The 16,100-nt window shown below is 41.7% G+C and overlaps 1 protein-coding gene across 1 annotated transcript; it reads left to right on the top strand.

The window, feature by feature from the left end:
* The first annotated feature begins 359 nt into the window (after window positions 1-359).
* On the top strand, window positions 360-12,357 carry LOC139377045 (NIMA-related kinase 10). The gene is made up of 33 exons (XM_071120105.1): window positions 360-430; window positions 595-655; window positions 2,304-2,440; window positions 2,527-2,622; window positions 2,707-2,791; window positions 2,965-3,006; window positions 3,106-3,184; window positions 3,271-3,338; window positions 3,534-3,613; window positions 3,715-3,801; window positions 3,994-4,218; window positions 4,560-4,699; window positions 4,788-4,849; window positions 4,998-5,075; window positions 5,172-5,236; window positions 5,323-5,425; window positions 5,837-5,965; window positions 6,290-6,427; window positions 6,592-6,637; window positions 7,085-7,206; window positions 7,374-7,476; window positions 7,673-7,748; window positions 7,955-8,084; window positions 8,179-8,249; window positions 8,437-8,741; window positions 8,829-8,900; window positions 9,014-9,068; window positions 9,217-9,254; window positions 9,348-9,448; window positions 9,601-9,711; window positions 9,871-9,973; window positions 12,066-12,121; window positions 12,274-12,357. The coding sequence occupies exons 1-33, from the start codon at window positions 360-362 to the stop codon at window positions 12,355-12,357; spliced, it is 3,219 nt and encodes a 1,072-aa protein (XP_070976206.1).
* Window positions 12,358-16,100: the final 3,743 nt, after the last annotated feature.

The following is a 16,100-nucleotide window of genomic DNA, read 5'->3' as shown; positions in this document are numbered from 1 at the left end:
AACTGCAACCTTGAAGGAGAAAACAAGCTTGAAAAAGAATAATAAAATAACAGGTGTATCCTACATATTTGCCATGGTGAAGGAGGGTAAGGGACTGCTCAGTGGCTCAAAGGAAACATGTTTGTCCTTTGTTTTGTGTTCCCTTGTAGTGGATGGCTGCATTATTCCTGAACGATTATGTCGCACCTGTTGTTGTTCAGTGTTACTAGCTACCGCTAGGCTAATGTTTCTAAAACAGACTATGTTTATTTGTATATTGAGAGCCGTTACAATGTACCAAATGCCAATTGTTATATTGTGTCAATTATCGGAAGTTGTACCTCAGGTATGACCCATGGAAGCAGAAGGGAATTTATATAATGCCCAACCCAGTTAAAAAGGTGAGAAGAGCAGACAAACTACTCCAGAAGGTAAAGGGACCAGACAACAAGTAAGTTGTATAGAAGTAGTTTCAGTCAATTCAGATACTGCACATACATAATGTCAAAATAGGCCTAGTATTTTTTGGGACATTTTCAACTAAAATATTCGCACATAACTGATGTCCTGTTTTGACTGGAATAAAAGGATTGACCAAAATGTAACATTTTTTAGAGAATCACATGATCTCAGGAAACTACTGTCCCTGCTTGAAACTAATGCTCACAGACACCAGGTAAGGGGACATGTCAATTCAGCTGAATGTCGAACCCTCTATTTTGTGTTGTACAGTCGTGGCCAAAAGTTTTGAGAATGACACAAATAATAATTTTCACAAAGTCTGCTCCCTCAGTGTCTTTAGATATTTTTGTCAGATGTTAATATGGAATATTGAAGTATAATTACAAGCATTTCATAAGTGTCAAAGGCTTTTATTGACAATCACATGAAGTTGATAGAGTCAATATTTGCAGTGTTGACACTTCTTTTTCAAGACCTCTGCAATCCACCCTGGCATGCTGTCAATGAACTTCTAGGCCACATCCTGACTGATGGCAGCCCATTCTTGCATAATCAATGCTTGGAGTTTGTCAGAATTTGTGGGTTTTTGTTTGTCCACCCGCCTCTTGAGGATTGACCACAAGTTCTCAATGGGATTAAGGTCTGCGGAGTTTCCTGGCCATGGACCCAAAATATCGATGTTTTGTTCCCCGAGCCACTTAGTTATAACTTTTGCCTTATGGCAAGGTGCTCCATCATGCTGGAAAAGGCATTGTTTGTCACAAACTGTTCCTGGATGGTTGGGAGAAGTTGCTCTCGGAGGATGTGTTGGTACCATTCTTTATTCGTGGTGGTGTTCTTAGGAAAAATTGTGAGCGAGCCCACTCCCTTGGCTGAGAAGCAACCCCACACATGAATGGTTTCAGGATGCTTTACTGTTGGCATGACACAGGACTGATGGTAGTGCTCACCTTGTCTTCTCCGGACAAGCTTTTTTCCGGATGCCCCAAACAATCGGAAAGGGTATTCATCAGTGAAAATGACTTTACCCCAGTCCTCAGCAGTCCAATCCCTGTACCTTTTGCAGTATATCAGTCTGTCCCTGATGTTTTTCCTGGAGAGAAGTGGCTTCTTTGCTGCCCTTCTTGACACCAGGCCATCCTCCAAAAGTTTTTGCCTCACTGTGCGTGCAGATGCACTCACACCTGCCTGCTGCCATTCCTGAGCAAGCTGTACTGATGGTGCCCCGATCCCACAGCTGAATCAACTTTAGGAGACGGTCCTGGCGCTTGCTGGACTTTTTTGGGTGCCCTGAAGCCTTCTTCACAACAATTGAACCTCTCTCCTTGAACTTCTTATTAATGAGCCGATAAATGGTTGATTTAGGTGCAATCTTACTGGCAGAAATATTCTTGCCTGTGAAGCCCTTTTTGTGCAAAGCAATGATGACGGCACGTGTTTCCTTGCAGGTAACCATATTTGACAGAGGAAGAACAATGATTCCAAGCACCACCCGCCTTTTGAAGCTTCCAGTATGGTATTCGAACTCAATCAGCATGACAGAGTGATCTCCAGCCTTGTACTTGTCAACACTCACACCTGTGTTAACGAGAGAATCACTGACGTGATGTCAGCTGGTCCTTTTGTGGCAGGGCTGAAATATAGTGGAAATGTTTTTTTGGGGATTCAGTTCATTTGCATTGCAAAGACGGACTTTGCAATTAATCTGATCACTCTTCATAACATTCTGGAGTATATGCAAATTGCCATCATACAAACTGAGGCAGCAGACTTTGTGAAAATTCATATTTGTGCCATTCTCAAAACTTTTGGCCATGACTGTACAGTATGATGTGATCAGGTTTGTCTGCCTGACATTCCAGGTGGCAGTATTGAGTCAGTCATGTAAGGTCCGCAACAGTGGAGGAAGATCCCAGACCATTCTCCAGCTAAATACTGCCAGCAACAATAGGAGTCAGATTCACATAACCTCTGAAGATCATGAGCTGGAGAAATTCAGGTATATCCCTAAATAATTCATTTAGGATCCCTTGAATATGATTGATCACATAATTAACTTTTCTTTCACATCTTTCCGTCTAACAGTGCAACATACAGAAATCAACATTGTTTCAACAGTCATCCTCAACATAAGCTTTTTTTGGAGATCCTTACCTCTTTGGTCAAGAACAGACTGTGCAGGTAGTCTCATGTGGTATCAACCATTTTTGTGCAGCTGATGAAGGTCTTGAAAGTTGCTCAGTTGTGTGTGTACTTCCTTTGTAGTGACTGGGTCGACCATGCACCACCTGAGTCTGTCCTTAGAGTACTCATCTGTCTACGATTGCTCGTAAGAGAACCACTTTATCAGGTAAAACGAATGATGGGCCTTTTCTTCCTTCAACTTCGTATGATTTAAAATAGATATGACTCGTGCTGCCTTTCTCTTTTGACTTGTTGACAAAAACCTGACAAGCAAGCAGGACAATTCAACACTCTGATTTCAGGTATCTTTTTAATTCTCGTCATACCCTGTCTTTTCAGAGAGTTTTTCATCAACTCCAAGGTGTTGATCTTCTCGCAAGGGTAAATGTACTTTAAATCTATTTAAAAAACCTTCTAGTCTGACAGTCATGTGTTGCTTTTTATAGCTGTCACTTTCTATCCCTTTCCCTCCCTCTTTAGTACATGGAGTTGGTGTGCAGCAGTTATCTGGGGTGTGGAGAGCAGACATTTGCCATGGAGAAGTTGGCCACCATGACGTGTGAGTTATCAAATCCCCCCAAAAAGTAGCCTGTATTTCCCTCAATGTCCTTCCTTATTGTTCCTTGTCTCTTCATTCCCGAATAGATATGCTTCAGAAACTGTCTGCAGTGGAGGACCAAAGGCAGTGGGTTATTGAGAGTGGCGCTCATAAGGTAAACAATTGTACAAATGTCACTGCCTCATACAATGTACTGTAGGATTGTGTTAAATGAAGAACTGTACTCCTAACTGACTGTTAGTCCAATGTCTGTTCCCCATTACTTGTGGATAGGTTTTTGTTTTTTTCTGTCTTGGAAAGTAGTAACTAATGAGCATATAATGATGTAAGATTTCATGCTCATGCTCAGACCCTGGTAAAGCTCCTATCAACACGTGACAGCAGTGTATTACTAGGTGCCCTCCTAGCACTCACCTCATTGGCTGAGAGGTAACTGCTCTAATAAAGGGACCTTGGGACATCATGCATACCTTTAGTAAAAGTATGCACTGTAGCTAACACTTAAATACATCACTTGATCTATCCCCTAGTTCAGAATGCAAGAAGAAGATAGGAGAGTTGTCAATCGTGGAGAATCTTCTTGTTATACTACAAGATTATGACTTACTGTCCAAAAGGTACAGTACCTACCTCCCTAGTCAGTCACACTCTATGCGTTCATCTTTGCACAACAAAGTTGCCTCAAAATAACAGTTTGCCTTACACCCCCCATCAACAGCATGACTATATCACTGGCAATAACATGCATCTTCCAATGTCTTGCTTTGATATGTGTTTTGCGTATCCATTTTTCTTTGTGTCCCTTTCAGGATGAGTGCAGAGTTGCTGCGGCTGCTTTCCCCGGTGCGGCAGGTGCGGGAGCAGGTGAGGGAGTGCGAGGGCCTGCCGGTGCTGCTCAGCCTGCTGCACGGGGAGCACCTGAAGCTGCTGTGGAGCGTAGTGTGGGTCCTGGTCCAGCTGTGTGAAGAGCCAGACACCAGCGCCGAAATACGCACCTGGGGAGGGGTGCAACAGCTGCTTCACATCCTCGACAGGTGAGAGGCTACCTGGATAGACTAAATAAGTATCATACAAGTTCATGGAGAGCATAGACTACTCAGGAGTTCACTGGGTCAAATACAGTATATTGGGTGAGATTTAGGTTAGTGCATATTATGACCTTGAGAAAATTGTGATTATGGGAAAATGGTATGCAACCTCTGGTTAAGCTAATATAGTATTGTCAAGAGTTACTCGAGAGTTTAGTGGGTCAAAGACAGTGGTTGAAACATTGGTTAGTGATTATTATGACCATGAGGAAATTCAGATGATGAGAAAGTGGTATGCAACCCAGACTCGTAGGGTTCCGTAATGTACTGTATGCTGTCTGCTCCAGTGAGCGGGCGTACGTTTCGGACCGCTCCTCTATCGAGGCCCTCTGCAGTGCCAATGCAGCGGGACGCATCCAGAGACAGCACGTCAGTGAGGAGCTCAGTCCACAGGAGGATGTGGACGACACCATGTCTCTACAGTCAGGTAGGAACATACACTGGACATGTTGGATATTTAGACTACTAACCCTAACCCTAACATGATCTTGTGTAAATGTCTGTCTTTATTGAAGCATGCTGTGCGGCTCTGACTGAGCTCGTTTTGGATGACACCACTGCACATCAGGTGGTTCAGGTAAGGGCGCCTAGCCACAAACAGAAACAGAGTGTTGGCTTACATTAGAACGATCAATGAACTGGACAATATATAGGACTATGATATTGATTCAGAATTGTGTTAGTGGAAAGGGCATTTTTGAAATGCATTCTCTTTGCTTCGTCAGGAGAATGGGGTCTATGTAATTGCGAAATTGATTCTGCCACAAAGCTTTCGCAATGGACCAAAAGCAATATCCCTACAGGTATTACACATTACATAATGGTGTAATTACAATTATCATGTCATGTTTGTCCTTATACTACAATGACAGTCATTATGTTATTGTTGATGTTGACAGTGCTATGCATTTCGGACCCTACGTTTCCTCTTCAGCATGGAATGTAACCGACATCTATTTAAAAGGTGATGACATAAGACATTGTTTCTTAAAGTCAATGTACATCTTTTTTTCTTTCAGAAAATGTACTTTAAAAAAATATATGTTTCAGGCTCTTTCCTACAGATTTATTTGAGCTGTTCATTGATGTTGGACATTATGTGAGAGACATCACTGTCTATGAAGCACTTCAAGCAAAAGTTTCTCTCTACACTGTGAGAAAACTGCTATACTGTAAAAACGTCTATATGTAACATATAGGTAGGTAACTGCCAAAATAAAGGAAACACCAACATATAGTGTCTTAAAAGGGTGTTGGGCCACCAGGAGCCAAAACAGCTTCAATGCATCTTGGCATAGATTCTACAAGTGTCTGGAACTCTATTGTGGAAGCACCTGCTTTCAATATACTTTTTATCCCTCATTTACTCAAGTGTTTCCATTATTTTGGCAGTTTTACCTGTACGTTCATTTGTCCTGTCCTGTCTCCTTTTAGATTGTAATGTAAAGCCCCGTATAATCAGAATAATGATTCATTTACTATTTTCATGAACTATTCTCTGCCGTCATTACTACTCTACTCCACTCTGTGAGGATTGTTTACTGGCGTGTTGGCTTACATTTAGCAGGAGGAATTGGACAGCCTGAGGGAGAATATTGAGACTGTCGACCAGAACCGCCCTCCTCTGAGAGTGATCAATGGCTACTCCATACTGGACCATCTAGGCACTGGGGCATTCGGCAGTGTGTTCAAGGTAGAGCCTCCCACTGAGCCATTCATCAGTGCCAACCTTAATGTGCCTGTATGAGTGGACACATGACAATTACAATGTGGTTGCAATGTGGTTACAATGTGGTTGTGATTGATGTGGCATGTCTGATTGTGCTTTGATTTCAAGGACTCATGATCACTAGAATTTTGCTACCTCTACATGTTTGAATTTGTACCATTTGGCATGACTATGGAGTGGTTTTAGTGCCAAAAGAAATTGAATCCAAAGTGTATTTTGGCACTAATATCACTCCACTATATTTTCTACCTGTTTGGTTTTTATTGTTGTGTGCGGTTGTGCTGAGAGGTGAGGAAACAGAGTGGTCAGAACCTTCTGGCTCTGAAGGAAGTGAACCTCCACAATCCTGCCTTCGGTAAAGATAAGAAGTCCAGAGACAGCAATGTGGAGAAGATAGTGTCTGAGCTCACCATCATTAAGGAACAGGTTAGCATTGGTTTACTTTCGGCCAGATACAGTAGTTCATGTCTCACACGTTGCTTTTGTTTGTTGATATTCTACCATATGGTTATATACAATATTACCCACAACACACCAGTCAGTACCTCTTTTTGAATGATGAGCACTTTTTTTTTCTCTGTTCCCTGAAGATGACCCATCCAAATGTTGTGAAATATTACAAGACATTCTTGAAAGGTAAGTATCAGACACACACCACTATTTTTTTAAATTTCTGTATTTTTTTATTTAACATTTATTTAACTAGGCAAGTCAGTTAAGAACAAATTCTTATTTACAATGACGGCCTACCAAAAGGCAAAAGGCCTCCTGCGGGGACGGTGGCCTGGGATTAAAAATGAAAATAAATACAATATAAATATAGGACAAAACACACATCACAACAAGAGAGACAACACTACATAAAGAGAGACCTAAGACGACAACATAGCAAGGCAGCAACACATGACAACACAGCATGGTAGCAACACAACATGGTAGCAGAACAAAACATGGTACAAACATTATTGGGCACGGACAACAGCCCAAAGGGCAAGAAGGTAGAGACAGCAATACATCACACAAAGCATTGAGTTAACATTATTAAGATATCAGCTTTTTAAATGGCTATGAACACTGTTTCAGGTGACAGGCTATACATTGTCATGGAGTTGATAGAAGGTGTTCCCCTCTGGGACCATTTCAACTCTCTGAAAGAGAAGGAGCAGCAATTCACAGAGGAGAGACTTTGGAACATATTCATCCAGGTAAGTATCGGCCTCCATTGCTTTGCACTGACAACAAAGCTACTGTAACCGTGAATTCTCTCTTGGATAATTGCTATGAATGAATGAATGAATCGTTCAATGCTATGATGTTGTTTACTAAAGAATGCATATCCCTGGTTTTTTTTTCTCCCGATGAAATTCCTCAGATGTGTCTGGCTTTAAGGTACCTGCACAAGGAGAAGAGGATCGTCCACCGAGACCTCACTCCTAATAACGTCATGCTTGGAGAGAGGGACAAAGTCACTATCAGTCAGTCAATCACAGTTGTCCTTTTCATGCTCTATTTCTCTCTCCTCATGGCATCTTCTACTAAAACCAGAGTCACACGTAAATATGAATGAGTCCAATCCTTCCGCAAACCACTTACCATTCGTTTTACGTACATCATGTCCTTATGCCTGAGGGTATACGTGTCGGTAAAACATTTGACCTGAATCCATTTCAGCTGACTTTGGGCTGGCTAAACAGAAACAGGAGAACAGCAAGCTAACATCAGTGGTTGGGACCATACTGTACTCCTGGTGAGTTATGGGTATAGTTGTTACTCATACTCAGGGGAGATTTCAGGTAGATCTGTCCTGATGATGAAGTAGGTCGTCTCTTAAGGTACGACTGCCTTTATCAAGCTTCATTACTGACACTCCAATATCATTTGAATGATCTCTACAACTGCCATTTTGCGTGTGTGTGTGTGTGTGTGTGTGTGTGTGTGTGTGTGTGTGTGTAGTCCAGAGATAGTGAAGAGTGAGCCATATGGGGAGAAGGCTGATGTCTGGGCTAGCGGATGTATCCTCTACCAGATGGCCACACTGAGGCCTCCATTCTACAGCAGCAACATGCTCTCCCTCGCCACCAAGGTAACATGCAAACGCACATATACACACACACTACTCACATAGGTTCTCTATGTATCTAGGGCTATTGTTGCTAAACTGTGGTTTGTGTTAGTAGATTGTGGAGGCAGTCTATGAACCAGTGGAGGAAGGCATTTTCTCAGAGAGAGTCACAGACATGATTAAATGGTAAGTATAAATATAGTATAAAAGTTTTCAAATATGATGAAGTTAATTCATTTATGTTTCACTTAAAGATCTTTGATGTGGATAGCAAAGAGCTCCCATTGTATCAAACAAATCAATGATGGACAATGCTTGATAAGATGCTACATTATCTGATTACTACCTAAATAACTCCCATAATACCCCTCAGCTGCCTGACAACCGACGCAGACTTGCGTCCAGACATTGTGGAAGTCAGCTCCAAGATCTCTGACATCATGATGAGGTTCATGGACAGTTTGTATACTTCTCAGAATGCTTTGGAGAGGAGGGCAGAGCGAGACAGGAAGCGAGCACAGAAGTACTTCCTGGAGAGCCATCGGGGCAGGGTCAGCTGCTGCCACTCCTCTAAAGACCAGGAGAAAACCAGTACTAGGACTGACTCTGATGAGTCCATGATACCATATTTATCTTTAGGCCACAGCTCAAATCAAAGCAAAAAAATACCCAGCCAAGGTAAATCTTTCTTGGATTATATGGCCATAATTAATGTTTCTCATAACATTTGCTACCATCTTGATTATGATCTATGTGTTTATATAGATAATGGCTCAGATAAAGATCTAGATCCCTCTCATACCAACATCTCCACTGTCTCGGGGTATAAAGACGCTGGTGAGCACTTGAATTCAAAATGCTCACTTGAATTTAGATCATTCAATTACTAGGAGTATTTTCAAGTGTCATGTTTGGATTGGAATCAATTTATGTTTTTTTTATTGTTAAAGGGCCGATAAAGAGTAGTGTCAGTGCTTCTGTGGTAGATGAAGCAAACTTAGCTGGGTGAGTCTATATACGATCATACTCTGATATATTATATGTTGTTGAATGTTACCCATATCATCACTTCATCTGAAGAGTGCCTATACTGTTTGTGTCATGACAACAGTTTGTCAGTCAAGTGATAAAATAACCATCCTGTTTTCCTCAGTGGTGAGTTTGCTGTTTCGAAGCCAAAACCTCGACCAGGTAAATTGGGTCATTTTGAAGGATGTTCTTCTTTCCTCCTTCAACTTTGGTTAAGTGGGTTCAACTCAACTGATAAACATGTGGGTTTCATAGTGTCAGCAGGAATCTGTGTGTCTCAGAGGAAGGTTCGGCAGATCGATGATCCCGTCCAAAGACTCCTGGTACAACTGCATAAGATCATTTACATCACTCAGGTAAGTGTATATGTACTTTAGATTTTTACTTGATTTAGAGTTCCGATAATAATAATGAGAGCTATGTACCAGTTGGTTGGTGTATATAGTATGTCTAGACATTTGAGCCATTATATTTAAAATCGTACTGTTTTTGACCATTTTATGTTCAGCTTCCCCCAGCTCTTCAGCACAGTGTCAAACGGCGGGCGATTGAGAGATTCAAAAAGTCCCTGTTCCACTACGAAAGCAGTCCCTACAATCTCAAGGTGGAACTTAACAAGGTAAGTACAAGACACCAGGAACTTACAGCAACGTTAGAGCGGTCTGCCTCAACTATGGATTTGCGCTGCGGTAGTCAGCGTGGCATTGTAAGCCTATATACCAGTCTAGTTCATCTAACAGGTCAAACCTGTATGTGTTGATCTCCATTTTGTTTCCAGCTGCTTCAGGGGTCTCCAGAGCTAATGGAGTCAGGCTCTGCCAGCTCAGACTGGTGGTCTCTGGTCCAGTCTTTTGGAGGAGACCATCTAGGTGCTGCCAAGCAAGCAGGGTTGGGTAGGTTACTTTCTAAATGTAATCCGTTACAGTTACTAGTTACCTGTCCCAAATTGTAATCGGTAACGTAATCTGATTACATTCGGTTACTTTTAGATTATTTTCCCCTTAAGAGGCATTAGAAGAAGGCAAAAATGTATGTTACCAATTGAATAACGTCTATTGCAGGATAAATCAATGTTAAAGTTTACATAGCTGGCCATAATGGATGTTACATTTTACTTTATGGGTTGGTTATGTAGGCTTCTTCTAACCCATCGCTTTCTAGTACATATAATAATACCATTAAATTATATCTTTACATTAAAAACCAAAGTCTATCAGAATTCCAGTCATTCCAATAAATGTTTTACACCCTGGATCTTCAAAAATAGGACATGGAAATGTGGAAGTATAGATTAGCCAAATTGTTTTACCTGGACATGACCCCAAAACGAACAACTTATTAGCCAGCCCTACTCTGTTGTTTATGATTTATGATTGTTATCATGGAGGACTGATTGGGCTTATTGATTCGAGTTGAAAAATAAATTCTGCTCTCATGGAATGGCATGCTTTGAGCACTACTGAAAAGTGCTATTTACATGTGAAAAAGGAATGCCATATGCTACATTTGCTATAGGCCCATTGTTTATCTTTTTGTTGGTGACACTTTGATATCTTGATAATATGCAGCTGCTTAAATCCACAGATGAAACAATAACAAAATGGTCGCCCCGCCTCTTTTGGTAACAAAAGCTGAGGGATGGGCCTGGAGAAATGTAACCACTCTCAGATTAATAGACAGAGCTATGGATGCAAGGACTGACCATCCATGATATCAACATTTTAACCATGTTATGAGGCTATACAGTGTTTGTTTATAAACATTGGAGTAAAACAAGCTTATATTTTGGGTTCTCATGGAGTGTGACAGTTGAACTAAGCTCATGAGGCATTTATACGTTTTTTCACTGGCTGTCCACTGGTTTCAAAAGTAATGAATGATGGGCATCTTCCTAAATTCAAACATTATTGGGTTCAAATACACATTTAGGTTTGCGAACAGCCATCCACAACAACCACATTCCGTACGGCGCAAATAGCTAAATGAGAGAGCAGCAGTGTGATTCTCATCAATGCGCTATGTAGATAACAATAGTAAGTGATATCCGTATCCACGTAGACGACACAACTACTGTCATCCTGTCCTTCAAGTTGGATAATCTTTGGATGCCGACAGCAGTCGCACCATTGGAAGACATAGCTTGGACTGTAACCTACAAAAGCTTATTCCTGCGATCCATCAAACACATTTGGTGTGTCATCATAGTGGTCTCTGAGTTGTGGTCAGACTCGCTCAGGTGGAACAAATTTAAACTTGCACCTTTTTTCAATGCTGATTTGAACGTCATTGAAAAAACAGAGAAGTGTCAAAGATTTTTTTTCTCACAAACATCCTTTCTGAATTTAAAAGTAATCCTTGAAGTAATTATCTAGTTTTTCCAAAGTATCTGTAATCTGATTACAATATTTTTGCTGGTAACGGATTAGTTACTTTATCCCTTACATGTAATCCATTACTCCCCAACCCTGAAAGCAAGGTACCCTAACCTCAGTGCTAGTGCATACTGGTTAACGTAGTGTCACGATCATTATAATGAGTGGACCAAGATGCAGCGTGGTATGGTTCAATCCTTTTTATTTTGAAGAGAAACTCAAGGAAAACAATATATCGTGAAGCTACAATAGTGCTCACAGGCAATTATACATAGTCAAGATTCCACAAAGGGGAAATGGCTGCCTAAATATGATCCCCAATCAGAGACAACGATAAACAGCTGCCTCTGATTGGGAACCAGACCAGGCCTCACATAGAAATATAATCACCTAGATGACCCACCCTAGTCACACCCCGACCTAACCAACATAGAGAATAAAAAGCTCTCTATGGTCAGGGCGTGACACATAGCAACCTAACAGAATACTGAGCCAAGAACCAAAGCTACGTGATGAGTGTTGTGTTCTCATGTTGTCTCCCATGGGGGTTGCTATAACCCTTGTCTAGGTGTTTAGAAGCCTAAAATGTAACTTTGTGCTACAGGTGATATGGAAAATGGTGATCTCAAGGAGGGAATCAGCTATGAGCAGATGCAGGTTAATATCAGTTTTTTTTATTGTATAGAAATAAATACAATAGGATAGCCTGTTGTAGTTGACATATTTCTGGACATGTGGATGTCTATGTCTGGCTGAAACTCTGAATCTGGTTAGGAAATATGAATGCTATAAGTGATCTTTCATTTCAGGCCATTCTAGAGGAGGTTCTGGAGGAGAATGGATACTACAACGCAATGAGGATTGACCAGGGTGCAACAGGGACAAACAAGTGACCATCATCCTTATAAATCATATCTTCATTGGCATGCTAGTGTTTTCCAGTCACACTGTCGAAATGGGCTAGCACTACATTTATTTGAGAGGCTGATAACCTTGAGAAGGAAGTAGATTAATGATACACAGTCTGCATAAAGGGGAAGTGTTTCACGACAGGCTCAAACAGACAAATAGGGTCAGAGTACTGATTTCGGGTCAAAGAAAGCAGTCATACGTCTTCAACACATATGTATATTAGACTATTTATGGTCTATGAAATTGAAGCTGTATGGTCACTTGGAGTTTTTCCTCTTTGAGTTTGCACTGAGCTAATGTACTCATGCATTGATCATATGTACAAATCTATACAGATTCTAGGGTCTTTCTCAGTGTTGTGTGAGGTTTGTGTGGTTATTTTGTGATCTCTCTCTCTCTCTCTCTCTCTCTCTCTCAGGTTACACTTTCTTTAACTCTAAGTAGACTCAGGATAGGGATATTACTGCTTTATCTCTGGTATTGTCTGACCTGCATCAGACGGCATGTTCCTAATGTCGCTACACAATGACTTGTTTGTTGTTGTTGTTGTTGAGGACTTTTGCACAGTTAAATAGTCTACTTCCAGATGATATTCTATGTTAAATGTTATTAATTGTACATTTTCATTTGTTTCTAAACAGCTATGCTTTGAGGAAATCTCAGGTGAAGCGAGATGCACTTTCTACCTATGTTTAACTTTCTTCAGACAAGTATCCGTGTCCTCAGGTCTGTGTGTTAATAGAAACTATTGCATGTATTTCCATTACATGGGAAATAAATCTATTGCTGTGGAGAATTCTGTTTGTATGACTGGCTTTAGATTATTCAATTAAATGTATTTATAAAGCCCTTCTTACATCTGCTGATGTCACAAAGTGCTGTACAGAAACCCAGCCTAAAACCCCAAACAGCAAGCAATGCAGGTGTAGAAACACGGTGGCTAGGAAAAACTCCCTAGAAAGGCCGGAACCCAGGAAGAAACCTAGAGAGGAATCAGGCTATGAGGGGTGGCCAGACCTCTTCTGGCTGTGCCGGGTGGAGATTATAACAGAACATGGCCAAGATGTTCAAATGTTCATAGATGACCAGCAATGTCAAATAATAATAATCACAGTGGTTGTCGAGGGTGCAACAAGTCAGCACCTCAGGAGTAAATGTCAGTTGGCTTTTCATAGCTGAACATTCAGAGTATCTCTACCGCTCCTGCTGTCTCTAGTGAGTTGAAAACAGCAGGTCTGGGACAGGTAGCACGTCCGGTGAACAGGTCAGGGTTCCATAGCCGCAGGCAGAACAGTAAAAACTGGAGCAGCAGCACGACCAGGTGGACTGGGGACAGCAAGGAGTCATCTGGCCAGGTAGCCCTGAGGCATTCTCACAGGACACCGGATAAGACCGGAGAAATACTCCAGATATAACAGACTGACCCTAGCCCCTCGACACAAACTACTGCAGCATAAATACTGGAAGATGAGACAGGAGGGGTCGGGAGACACTGTGGCCCCATCCGACGATACCCCCGGACAGGGCCAAACAGGCAGGATATAACCCCACCCACTTTGCCAAAGCACAGCCCCCACACCACTAGAGGAATATCTTCAACCACCAACTTACCATCCTGAGACAAGGCCGAGTATAGCCCGCAAAGATCTCCGCCACTGCACAACCCAAGGGGGGGGCGCCAACCCGAAAAAGGAAGATCACGTCAGTCACTCAACCCACTCAAGTGACGCACCCCTCCTAGGGACGGCATGGAAGAGCACCAGTAAGCCAATGACTCAGCCCCTGTAATAGGGTTAGAGGCAGAGAATCCCAGTGGAGAGAGGGGAACAGGACAGGCAGAGACAGCAAGGGAGGTTTGTTGCTCCAGTACCTTTCCGTTAACCTTCACACTCCTGGGCCAGACTACACTCAATCATAGGACCTATTGACGAGATGACTCTTCATTAAAGACTTAAAGGTTGAGACAGAGTCTACGTCTCTCACATGGGTAGGCAGCCCATTCCATAAAAATTGAGCTCTATAGGAGAAAGCCCTGCCTCCAGCTGTTTGCTTAGAAATTCTAGGGACAATTAGGAGGCCTGCGTCTTGTGACCATAGCGTACGTGTAGGTATGTACGGTAGGACCAAATCGGAGAGATAGGTAGGAGCAAGCCCATGTAATGCTTTGTAGGTTAGCAGTAAAACCTTGAAATCAGCCCTTGCCTTAACAGGAAGCCAGTGTAGAGAGACTAGCACTGGAATAATATGATTTTTTAAAAAAGGTTCTAGTCAAGATTCTAGCAGCCGTGTTTAGCACTAACTGAAGTTTATTTGGTGCTTTATCCGGGTAGCCGGAAAGTAGAGCATTGCAGTAGTCTAACCTAGAAGTGACAAAAGCATGGATACATTTTTCTGCATAATTTTTGGACAGAAAGTTTCAGATTTTTGCAATGTTACGTAGATTTAAAAAAAGCTGTCCTACAAACAGTTGTGATATGTTCATCAAAAGAGAGATCAGGGTCCAGAGTAACGCCGAGGTCTTTCACAGTTTTATTTGAGATGACTGTACAACCATCAGGATTAATTGTCAGATTCAACAGAAGATATCTTTGTTTCTTGGGACCTTTTAACAAGCATCTCTGTTTTGTCCGAGATTAAAAGTAGAACATTTGCAGCCATCCACTTCCTTATGTCTGAAACACAGGCTTCCAGGGAGGGCAATTTTGGGGCTTCACCATGTTTCATCGAAATGTACAGCTGTGTGTCATCCGCATAGCAGTGAAAGTTAACATTCTGTTTCCGAATGACATCACCAAGAGGTCAAATATATTGTGAAAACAATAGTGGTCCTAAAACGGAACCTTGAGGAACATCGAAATGTACATTTGATTTGTCAGAGGACATACCATCCACAGAGGCAAACTGATATCTTTCCGACAGATAAGATCTAAACCAGGCCAGAACTTGTCCGTGTAGACCAATTTGGGTTTCCAATTTCTCCAAAAGAATGTGATGATCGATGGTATCAAAAGCAGCACTAAGGTCTAGGAGCACAAGGACAGATGCAGAGCCTAGGTCTAACGCCATTAAAAGGTCAATTACAACCTTCACAAGTGCAGTCTCAGTGCTTTGATGGGGTCTAAAACCAGACTGAAGCGTTTCGTATACATTGTTTGTCTTCAAAAAGGCAGCTTTTAATTAAAAATTTGAGAGGAATGGGAGATTCGATATAGGCCGCTAGTTTTTTATATTTTCTGGGTCAATGTTTGGCTTTATCAAGAGAGGCTTTTTACTGCCACTTTTAGTGAGTTTGGTACACATCCGGTGGATATTTATTATGTTCAACATATGAGGGCCAAGCACAGGAAGCAGCTCTTTCAGTAGTTTAGTTGGAATAGGGTCCAGTATGCAGCTTGAAGGTTTAGAGGCCATGATTATTTTCATCAATGTGTCAAGAGATATAGTACAAAAAAAACTTGTGTCTCCCTTGATCCTAGGTCTTGTGTAGACTCGGGACAACTGAGCTTTGGAGCTCTGAAGTGAAAGCCATCCTCTCTTGGGGAATGATGCTTTTTAGTTAGCTTTGCGACAGTATCAAAAATACATTTTGGATTGTTCTTATTTTCCTCAATTAAGTTGGAAAAATAGGATGATCGAGCAGCAGTGAGGGCTCTTCGATACTGCACGGTACTGTCTTTCCAAGCTAGTCGGAAGACTTCCAGTTTGGTGTAGCGCCAATTCCGTT

Source organism: Oncorhynchus clarkii, chromosome 2, assembly GCF_045791955.1.
Source record: "Oncorhynchus clarkii lewisi isolate Uvic-CL-2024 chromosome 2, UVic_Ocla_1.0, whole genome shotgun sequence".
In the NCBI taxonomy this organism is placed as follows: domain Eukaryota; kingdom Metazoa; phylum Chordata; class Actinopteri; order Salmoniformes; family Salmonidae; genus Oncorhynchus; species Oncorhynchus clarkii.
The sequence above is the reverse complement of the archived record's forward strand: the minus strand, read 5'-3'. Positions and strand labels throughout refer to the sequence as shown.

What these genes read in the sequence shown, in the direction of transcription:
- LOC139377045 (XM_071120105.1), top strand. Translation starts at nt 360, where the DNA reads ATGCCCAACCCAGTTAAAAAGGTGAGAAGAGCAGACAAACTACTCCAG. An exon ending in GAGGGACAAAGTCACTATCA is followed by an intron (nt 7,477 to 7,672) that starts GTCAGTCAATCA and finishes AATCCATTTCAG; the next exon opens with CTGACTTTGGGCTGGCTAAA. An exon ending in CTCGGGGTATAAAGACGCTG is followed by an intron (nt 8,901 to 9,013) that starts GTGAGCACTTGA and finishes TTATTGTTAAAG; the next exon opens with GGCCGATAAAGAGTAGTGTC.